We start from the raw sequence: 11580 nt of genomic DNA, 5'->3' as shown, positions 1-11580 counted from the left end.
GGTCACATTTGGCAGGGTATATCAGTTCTTGAATATCTTTTAAGCAAGCACAAACAACACAAATTACATTAATTGCAGAAAGGAAAGCTGCATTCAGAATATCTGCTAATTCTGCATTTTTATTTGTTTTAATTTGAGTAGATATTTATATTTTAAACTCTTGGCATTTTTCAACGCTTTTCAAGTATGTTTTTTGCTCAAAGTTGCTCAACATTTGCTTTAAACTTTCAGCAACGCTCGGCCCCGAAACAAACAGAAGAATAAAAGCGGCAGGAGCCGCTGCAACTAATTCACATAAGAGAAAACGTAGAATTTATATAAAAAAAAAAAAAAAAACAAAAAGAAATAATAATAATGCAAACACATACAAACAAGGCAAAATTAGCCGAATAATGATATAGCTGAGCAGCATTTGGAGTGGAAAAATGTTTACAACAATAGCAACAAACGGAGCTAAAACCAGTTGATTGCGCCTGTTGGTGGTCAGCAAAGGATTCGAGGACGTCGTCGCGCTGCGTCGCAATGCAAGCGAACAGCAGCCGATCCACGTTAAGCGCACAATCCTCGGGCACACCGTCGGCCTCCACCATATCCTCGTCGCAGGGCAAGGTAAGTAAGACACATTGATACTGACTGAATAGCGTGTTGGACTGTTAGCAGCTCTGCTGCAGCAGATCCCTTGCACAGTTGCACAGTGGACCACAAAGAACACGCACACATTCACACAAAAAAAAAAACGGCAACTGGGCGCCTCATTATGTGCGCCATATTGGCAGGCCGGCAAATGGCAAGGCGGCAACAATGGCGCTCATGTACTCCAATGCCAATATAGCCTGCGCCCCCTCACTCACACACACACACACACACACACACACACACACACACACACACACACACACACACACACACACGCTCTCCAAGGAGCTGGCCCAGAAGAACGAGTACCGAATCAAATCGAGGAGGTGCGCTTCAAGGCGAGGCAAGGCGAGGCGAGGCGAGATTTGGTTTTCGTTTTGGTATTTGGCTCCAGGGTCCTAAGTGCCTCCTCCGTACGGGTTGCCAGGCAGCTCCCATTCAAGTGTCCTTTGTGTATGCGTACGCTGCGTGGGGCCCTCAAGTATGCAAGCGTTGGCAACAGTCCCAAAAGCAACTCGGACGGCCAAGTACTTCACGCATATTGTCGTTTACCAAATGGCCAATTCATAAACTAACCATCCTGTAAACGCAGAACTCGTCAAAGCTAGGCAAATTAATTATCCTTTCAAAAACGATGCCACATATTTGATACAAAATATTTCTGATGCTTCTGCTCATGATATGCGTGTGTATACAATTGGTACGCAATTGGATAAGTTTTTTTTACGAGCACTAATTGTTTTGGAAATGTCGAAAAACAAAACAAAACAAAACACGTAAGAGGTTCTTGTAGGGAGCTCCCGACTAGGGGATACCCTGAACCCTCTTCTTCCAACATCAAATGCATATATATATTCTATATTAGAAGCTATATGTCAAGTTTGGTGACTTTAGCTCTTATTATTTACCAAAATTGCCCAAAAAACATGATATCGATATCGATTTTTATCGATTAATTGGAAACGGAGTAAGTTATCGATTATCGGAAACAAGCTCGATCTACGCGGGAGCTAGGAGCACCTATATCAAGTCTCTAGCTCTTATAGGTTCTGAGATCCTTGCGTTCATACATACGGACGGACGGACGGACAGACAGACAGACAGACGGACTCGGCTATTGATGCTGATCAAGAATATATATACTTTATGGGGTCGGACAAGCTTCTTTCTGCCTGTTACATACAATTGGCTTTCGCACAAATACAACATACCCTTATACCCATTTTTAATGGGTTCAGGGTATAAAAAGCGATACAAATTTAACTATATGAAGCATATACGACATGTGCATGGGTCATGTGGGACATGTGTCTGTTTATCGAAGATGTTTTTTTTTTTTGTGCTTGATTACCCTCTGCAAGGTCTCAAATTTCTTGTATCTTTTGCAGAGGGTAGTATGATTTGATCGGCCATGTCCGTGCGTCTATTTGTTGGCAAACTTATACCAGCCCAAAGCTAATCGAGGTCTTTTTATCAAACTAAGCTATGATGAGCCTTACTACTCTCTACATAGCCCGATCTGATAAGTATTAATATATATTAGCTCCTATATGAAGAATTGGTCGCAAATCAAGTTTTCGCTTAACAGCATTTGTGGGCCATGTCTCGATAAGGGCCTTGCACCTTCGGTGTGCCGAAAATGAACGTTTTTTTCTTGTTTTATTTTAATTTCAATACCGTCTAGACAATCTTGTTTATCGAGCCAATCTAGCCATATTCTGTTGTCTATCCGTCTGTATTGTAAAAGGCCGAGCTTGGGTTTCACATGCCGCACTTTGACTCTTGTGTTTGTCCTTTTTTGTTGTGCTTTGTTTTGTTTTGTTTTTGGCAATAATAGATTCTTTTCATACGCTGAACCCATTGCAAATAGGCATAAAGGTATAATGTTGTTTTGCAAATGTGTTTAACATTCAGAAGGAAGCCTTCCAATAGGTACAATACGATGCACTGAATCGATCTCTCCTTGATCCTGGATCTATCGATTCTATTGACTCGATTCTCGCTTAGTCTGTGATGTTTACAAAACATATCAGGGAAATGTGAATTTGCAAAGCGGCAGCCTGTGCTTGTGGTTTTTCCTGTGCATGCACGCCTGGAAAGAAACTAGATTGCTTTTCAAGTTGGCTTAGTTAAGGCTGTCTTCGAGTCGAGCACTCTGACTTGATTATTGCTATACTTATTTGTATGCAGATGCAAATAGCTGGCGTGCAAATGCTGGAATAGATTATATTTTTGGCATTATTTCCATTGAATTCATCAGTTGTTTTATTTACTCAAAAATATGCTGTAAATAACATCTAATTGGACTCTTGCACAGTTGAAAGGGCGCCATTTAACAGTCGGAAATTCTGATTGGCTGTATCCAGCAATCGGTAGCACAACAAAAGTTATTCATCGTTTTGAATGCTTATTTCGAGCTCTTTTGTATTGTGTCTGAGTTTCCCATTTCCATTTGACTTAGTGCTACTGTTGACCCCAATTGATATTCCGATGAAACGTGCAAGTTTAATAATATGACAAAATACTGAGAATTCAATGTTTGTGTTGGTAAATTACCTGAAAAGGGGTTGGTAATAAAATTACCTTTGCATTCGTTTCGTATATGTGCGGACGGTTCAGACGTGGCCGAATTCGAGAAAGTACATGCCAAATTAAAAGACTAGCTTCCTCTGCGACATATAGATTTGCATGTCATGCCTGGCCACACGTGGGTGTGGCTACACACATACACACATACTACACACTCGGACAACGAGTGGAAGCTCTGAGTCAACTGCAGCTGATGATTTGAGAAGCTTGGCTAAGAATCTTTCATCCCAATTGGCAAATAAATTGTGTATTTGCCTATGAAGCCAGCGGCTGATGGGTTGTCAGCTCAGCGTATTAATTAGATGAATCTGCTATTATTTGAGTTTACAATGCGCTTTCAATATTTGCCTGTCGGCTGTTAAAACTATCCCAAAGTTTGTCTGCGAGCACACACACACACACACACACACATACACACATACTTAGTTTTCTTTGTGCTGTCGCATTTAGGAACACAAATTGCGAAATCGAAATCTGATCAGGTTCAGTGCTGCAGTTCAGCTTTTGCTAATTGGAATATTTTGTTAGTTGTGCAACCGCCTTCGGTTATGCTATAATAATAATTTACCATCCCACCCCACCTTCCACCCACCCCCGTCCAGCCAAACAGCCAACAGACGAAATTCGGTTAATGAACAGCGCATTGTATTCAATTTCGTGAAATGGTATAGCTCTAAGCCCTAATGCAGCAGTTGTGCGTGGGTTGGGGCGGGGCAGGGGCAGGGGCTGGCTTGTGAGATGCTGTGTGCTTGGTTAAAGGGTGGGGAGGGTGGACGGATGGAGAGTTTCTGATGCTGGCGTCTTATGCGTTGTTACAAAAATCTCTCGATTTTCTGTCGCTTGCAACGCAGCGATTTTTACGCGTTGCGTTCTGTTGCTATCGCTTTTAATTAAACATTGCCGTTTTTGTGAGACATGCACTTAATATACACGCACACTCGCACTCACACACACACACACACACACACACACACACACACACACACACACACACACACACACAGCTGGCTGTAAGCTGAACAACAACAAGAACATTTCAACACAGTCAGCTGCCTACAATGCCTGTGTATAGAGCAAGCGGAGAGTAGAGGAGAGTGAGAGTGAGAGTGAGAGTAAGAGTGAGAGGAGAGTGAGAGTGAGAGCGTGGGAGTGGCATGGAGAACTGAAGGGCACTGCCAAGTGCTAAGCAGGCATATTTTGGGTAAGAGGGCGCGGGCGGTTAGTGGGTGGTTGCTTTGGTAAGCTTTCGTTGGCAGCTGCTGCTTTTGGCCTTGCCCGTCACAATTTGAAGTCGAGTTGACGACGTCGTTGTCGCTGCTCGTGTGCGTGTGTGCTTGTATGTGTGTCTGTGTGCTGTGTGCTGGCAGGTCTTATGTGTGTGTGCGTGATTGTGTTGGTGAGCGTAGGGTGTTGGGTGTTGGGTGTGTGTGAGCGAGCGTGTGAATAAGTCATAAAAAGCCAGTAAAAATCTCCGTTTGTCATTACATATTGTCATCATCAGCAGCGCCTACAAACACAGACACGCGCGCGCACACACACACACACACACACACACGTCCGCATCACTTGACGCTGCAGCATCAAAAAAGTAGGCAACACTTTTTTGTTTCTTTTGCTTGCCAGCTGCAATGCGTTTCTCAGCTGTCGGAGAGAGACAAGAGCAGCAAGCAGCAGCAAAGAGAGTGTGCTGGTCCGGTAGAGTCTAGGGGGAGGGGGGGAGGGGGGGGAGCAGCTCGGCTTATAGCTGTACTGTGAGCGTTTTTGCCAGGCGTATGCAAATGCGCTTAGTTGTTATTGTTTGCTACTTAAATGCAAATTGCATTCCGATGGCAAATGCTGCGTTTGTCCTTTTAGCCGTTTTGTTTTCTCGTTCTCGTTCGTTTCTTTTTTGCATCCTGACAGAGACCTTCATAATTATGCGAAGAAATGTGCAACAGCAGCAGCAAAAATAAACTGCTTACTTTACACAACGAGCAGAGGTTGAATTTTCATCCGTTTTCAATTGAACCAGCTCTCAATTTTCCCACTGCCGCATCACATGCAGATATTGACATCGTGCTTCATTTTTGTTTGACTAACATTTGTTATGTTTACTTAATTTCGACTCAAAATGTTGCAAGTGTTGAATCTTAAACGATTTTTTTGCATGCCAAAAAAATTATACAAAAATGTTCTCATACGTCACACTCAAGCAAATATTGTAATATGCCAGCAGATGGAAAAAGTCTATTGAACTGAAATGCCATTTCTGTTTATTTCCGAATGAATTTGTATTTTAAACATGGACTTGATGCTGTGCAGCCTTTCTAATTAATTGATATTGGCAAACACATAATCGAATCTGTGCAAAATATAACGAGTTATTCGAGCATGAAATATTCAAATACATACTTCAATAATTATTAGACTTCTGCAAAACTTCAACTTTCACAATTATGAAGAAAACGTTCAAAAAAGGCAACTGACTTGTGCCCAAGCCTTTGGCAACCACATAAATTCCAATTAAGTCTCAGCTTATTGTGTTAATTTACATATTTCCTACAGGAATATTCAATAGGACATTCCCGAACTCATATAATATATACAGACAAGTCCAGCTCCTTCCCTGTCAGTGGCTCCCGGACGAATTTCGTTCGTCGCAAGCTTTTCATAAATTTTTCCATAAAAAATACATTTTCACACTCGCACACTCGACGCGGACAACAAAATGCATTTGAAAAAATGCGCAAATAAAAACTGTATTAAATCTTGCTATTGTTCATGCAAAAAATGCAACTGTTTATAAGTTTTTACTTTGAAAAGCAATTGGCATATCACGAGCTGCACAAATGTATAAAAGTCGTTTGTTCAGCAGAAGAGAAGTCTTCTCAAAGGCTGGATATTAAAAGATTTCTATGCCTAGTCCGATTGTAAAGCTGTGTTATTGATGTAAAACCGGTTCAGATGTAAGGCAACTGCATGTAATGAAACCAAAATATTCCGTGACGCCTCCAAAGTTTCCATTCGACGACCTATCTACGAGGCGAATCATTTAAATACCTTACAGTATTAGGCTCAGTCCCCTTCATTATAATAATCCCATCGATTCCCTTGCTCAATCTCCTTCATTCTAAATACCACCCAATGTAAATGCCATTTAAGCTACAAAATTGTAACTATATCCTTAGAGATCACAAGTAGTTACAAATTCTGTTAAGATATGTGAGTCTCAAGACAAGGTTGATGCAGAAATAACAAATTTCTTAACTGCGTTTGCTCGTTTGAATATTTGTAGCATTCCAATACAATAACGAGTAAGAGGTTCTATTCGGGAGCTCCCGACTAGGGGATACCCTGAACCCTCTTATTCCAACATCAAATGCATATATATATTCTATTTTAGAAGCTATATGTCAAGTTTGGTGACTCTAGCTCTTATTATTTACCAAAATTGCACAAAAAACAAAATATCGATATCGATTTTTATCGATTGCTTGGAAACGGAGTAAGTTATCGATTATCGGAAGCAAACTCGATCTGCGCAGGCACTAGGAGGACCTACAAATTTCAAGTCTCTAGCTCTTATAGTTTCTGAGATCCTTGCGTTCATACATACGGACGGACGGACAGACAGACGGACATGGCTAGATCGACTCGGCTATTGATGCTGATCAAGAATATATATACTTTATGGGGTCGGAGATGCTTTCTTCTGCCTGTTACATACATTTGGCTTTCGCACAAATACAATATACCCTTATACCCATTTTTAATGGGTTCAGGGTATAAAAACAGCACGAGTAACCAACTATTTATAAAGTTTTTTTTTAATTTGTTTGTTTTTTTTTTTTAATTTAACTATTATTATGGGAAGAACTTAAATTAAACATTTATGAATATTTACAAATGCAACTTGTTCTAATGTTGAGTCTAACATAAAAATGTGCAAAGATAGCGTGATTATATAAGCCGATCTGAGAGATCGATTGGATGAGACCTTCGCGATCTCCTCCGCATTCGGACTGCTCGAATTCTACGTCTTTTTAGAAGGCGCCTAGCCAGACGATTTGGTTGATTTCCAAGCCGCGTAATATAGTTCGTCACCTAGCTAGTCACCAAATATGACATGCAGCTTCTAGAGTATATAAATATCAAGTATCTTTAATTTGCTACTACCTCATAGTCATAAATCAAGTAAATAAACCAATTTGGGTTGCCCATCAATATAAACCACAATTTAAATGCAATTGTCATTTTAAGAATACACAAATATTCTATAGCACAGTATGATGTACTGTAGATAATTTCATTAAGATCGGTAGAGAAATACAAAAGTGATTAAAGAAAATGTGTTTTGGCTGGCAACAAGCGCAAATTCCAAGAATTTCTGTATGCATGTACACACACCCACACACACATACATGTGCGCCTTCTTGGAATTCTATCAATAGCATTGCAATTGCAATTGTATTTATTTTCAATTCGTTTTTTTCTAATTATGACTCAATTATTTGTGTGGTTGTTGAGTAAAGGTGGCGGCAAGTAGTGTAGTCTGTTGCGAGTTCGAACCCCCTACCGAGAAAACAATTTTTTTTTTAAATTTATTTTTATTACTACTAAATCATACGAGCGCGTAGCACGAGCTGAATTTGGTGTTAGAAGAAGAGGATTAATGGTATATCCTAGTCGGAAGCTCCCGACTAAGGCCTCTTAATAAAGCATCGTAGCAGGTCCGTAATAAAGCATCGCAATTGTCAGTCGGAGATGTTTTCTACCTTTCTTAATATCCTAAAATTTCCTAGATTTCCCACAGTGGTTTCCCAATAAAAATGTCCGAAAGTAACGAATTACTGTTAGGTTACATTTGACGAGAAAGCAGAGACTGTAAAGCTGCAATTCGATGGTCAATGAATATTTAATTTAAATGATGCAAACATAGCTGCTTTTAAGCATTTGCTAACCGCAAGCGCTGTGCGAAATGAATGTTTTATTGCCATTAAAGTTGCGAATGTTGTTCGAGGTTTTCGAGTTATTTTTGGATCAAATTATTTCCAGCTGCGCTTAAAAGTATGCAGCAAAATTTCTGCTGCAGCAGTTGCGCCAGTTGAGTGTCTCTTGTCGGTGTGTGTGGGTGCGCATGTGTGTTCGTGTGTGTGTGTGTGTGTGCTCGCGCGGGTGTCAAACTGTAAATTACGCTTGAGGCGCCCTTTGACACCGCGCGCACTTTTCGCAAGCATCCCCGCACCCCTCGCTCACACTTCGCTCACCAAGTTGTCAAAACTTTGCAACTATTGCCATGAAATACGAAAAGTTTTTGCTGCTGTTGTTGTTGTTGTTGTTCTTGCCTTTTTTTTGTTGTAGCTTGCAGAACAACAACAAAAAAAAAAAGAGGCGAGTAACGGAACATTTGCTTCATTAAGTGTAACTGTGTAAGCGTGTATGCGTGTGAGCGGGTATGTGTGCGTTTAATTCACAAAAGACAGCCGCATCACGACGGAAGCGATGACGTCGACGCTGGCAGCGACGCACATGTGTTCGTCTCTGAGTGTGTGTGCATGTCAGGCATACGCCAGGCGCATGCGCCATGGCTAGCAGCCAGACATCGCTAGTGAATCGAACCAAACTGAATTGGCAGAAAGTCTACAACAAAAAAGACAAAAAAAAAAAAAGAAAAAAAACGCAGCAACAAATTATGTGCAAGCAGCTGGCTGGGTGTTTGCAGCCGCAACAGCAGCAATAACAACATTTTGCAGCTATATTTGGGCAGTTTTTCGCCTGTTTATGCGAATACATACGTAAAAGTCTACACAGCATTAGGCAGCTCGCAGCTAGCAGCTGGCAGCAAGTCTACAAACATCAGCCGTAAACCGGCTAAGCGCTTTGGCTTGCTCTCTTCCCATCCACGCACTCTTTTGCCGTTTGACTGATTAGCTGGCGTCGCGGCCACCGACGCCGTCTCTGCCGCTGCCGCTGCCGTCGTCGCTGCCGTCGCTGTTTTGTGTGCATGTGTGTGCGCGCATAATTTAAAACAATATCCAGAGATTTGTTTTGCCATTTATATGTTAAATATGACAAGTCAAGTCGTTGTTGTTCGCTTTCAACTTGTTCGACTTGTTGTTGTCTGTTTGATTAGCAGCATAAGAAGAAGAATACAATTTAACGTTTCTTTAATATGCTCCATAATTTGATTTGCTTTGCCAAATGATTGCATTTGTGTGTGTTGTTTTTGTGCAATTGTATCTGAATTTTAATTCAATTTTATGTACATGTACTTTTAGGAATATTTCTTAACCTAGTAAAAGGCTAGATTCAATTTAATTTCTGATTTGCAGCTTCATGTCAAATTAAGTGCCTTTGTGTTTTATTTTTGCTTCTGGGCACACACACACACACACACACGCGCACACACACGCGCAGAGCATGCCCATTAATTTGTAAGGCTAGGGAAATTTTGAATGTTGGCATTTGCTTTGCTCCTCTCTTGCTCTCCATCTCGTTTTTGCCTCATGGCGCTATGTCTATCCTATGTCTGTCTATGTGTCAATGTGTGAAATGAGCTTCAAGTACAGCAAAAAAAAAAAAACAAAAACAACTGACAAGGACGCTCATATGAAAACAAACGCATAATTTAAGCGTAATTGCTGTCATTTTTCATTCAAGTGCGACAGTGGGTGAGGGGGCGGGGGGGTTGGTGGAGTCCTGCTGGGACGACTGCGACTGCGACTGCGACTGCGACTGCGACTGGCAATTGCGGCTGAAACTGCGACCGAGGCTGCTCCAGTTTTGTGTCCATGTCGTCGCCTCCGCATGCCTCCGCATGCCGCCGCATTACATGTGCACATATTTACGCTCTCTCCCTCTGCCCCCGCTCCACACACTTGTGTGTGTGTGTGTGTGTGTGTGCGCTGAGTGCCCGCATCCGGCGCTGAAACGCCAATAATTATGCCGCCGTTTTTTTTTTTTTTTTTTTGTCGCTGTTGTGCTGTTTTTTCTTCTTCTTCCAGTCGTTGACTTTGGCGCCCCCTGGTGACCAGCCTTTGCAGCAATTGGCCGACTTTTGTTGCAGCTTCTGTTGTTGTTGTTGTTGTTGTTGTCGTTGTTGCTGTTGTTGTTGTTGTTGTCGGTTATTGCGCCCTGCCTAATCACATTAAGCGCCGGAAAAAATGAGAGAAAAATGCTAAAATAAAACTTTCTCACGGAGACTATCAAATGTCAGGCTGTCATCATCATAGTTTTTGTAGTTGTTGTTAATGTTGCTGTTGTTGTTGTTGTTGTTGTTGTTGTTGCACCTGCACCTGCACCTTTGGCGGCCTGTGGCATTGTCCTGCGTCCTGCGTCCAGCGTCTCCTCTGGCTTTTGGCCGTTTGCCAACTCGACTCGACTCGAGTTCAGTTCGCTTGGGTTTTGCGTAGTTGAGTGTTTCGTTTGTTTGTTTGTTTGTTGCTTTGTTGTGGCAGCATTTGTTGTTGCTGTCGCATTCCCCAGCGTTGCAACAATCGCACTTTCACCACGTCCAATCGCCGCCCTGTTCTTTTGTGCATTGTGTGCGTTTGGCCGCACTTGCCACAGAATTTGCTTTGAGCGCGCCCTCTGCCCTTCTGCCCTTCTGCCCTCTGCCCCCTGTCCTCTGTGCTCTGACCTGTGCCAGATCATTTGCCATTTGACTTGCCCATATCTACAGTTGCCCCAATTTTAGGCTGTAATTTAACAAAATATAAAAAACTTAAGAAACCAGCGATTTCTAGATTCTAGACATTAAAAAAGGACCATGTATATATCGCTAAAGAAACGGGCAGATGTTTAGTTTGAAGGAAGGATCTGTTCATTTGGCAACATCAAATCTGAGTGGAATCTTTCAACTCACATATGTTGATGTTGTATGTTAAATGTAACAATATCATAAATATATGTGCACTTTTGGATACATTGAAAGAATTTCAATTTAAATTAGCTTACAGTTGTGTAAGGGGTATCTCAAGGCTGGGCATGCTCTATCAGCCATGCATACATGCATGATGTGAATATATCATTAGCAAGACTAACCCAGCTTTGCTCCAGCCATCAAAAGGCGTATTTCCCCTCATTTTCCGCCCGCAATTGATTTTTCAAATCGAACAAATGAAAAAAAAAAAACAAGTAAGAGATTCTAGTCGGGAGCTCCCGACTGGGGGATACCCTGAACACTCTTCTTCCAACATCAAATGCATATATATATTCTATATTAGAAGCTATATGTCAAGTTTGGTGACTTTAGCTCTTATTATTTACCAAAATTGCCCAAAAAACAGGATATCGATTTCGATTTTTATCGATTGCTTGGAAACGGAGTAAGTTATCGATTATCGGAAACAAACTCGATCTGCGCGGAAACTAGGA

At 41.5% G+C, this 11580-nt stretch overlaps 1 protein-coding gene across 1 annotated transcript in view; it reads left to right on the top strand.

Moving 5' to 3' along the window:
- Positions 1–411: 411 nt before the first annotated feature.
- The window catches only part of LOC115765232 (MAGUK p55 subfamily member 5-A), an 83272-nt gene continuing 72103 nt past the window's right edge, over positions 412–11580 (top strand). The window contains exon 1 of the mRNA XM_030708686.1: positions 412–609. Within this exon, the coding sequence (XP_030564546.1) occupies positions 523–609 (87 nt within the window). The 5' untranslated portion in view covers positions 412–522. The remainder of the gene's footprint in view (positions 610–11580) is intronic.

This window comes from Drosophila novamexicana, unplaced genomic scaffold, assembly GCF_003285875.2.
Source record: "Drosophila novamexicana strain 15010-1031.04,08,12 unplaced genomic scaffold, DnovRS2.1 tig00000960-arrow-arrow-pilon, whole genome shotgun sequence".
In the NCBI taxonomy this organism is placed as follows: Eukaryota; Metazoa; Arthropoda; class Insecta; order Diptera; family Drosophilidae; genus Drosophila; species Drosophila novamexicana.
The sequence above is the reverse complement of the archived record's forward strand: the minus strand, read 5'-3'. Positions and strand labels throughout refer to the sequence as shown.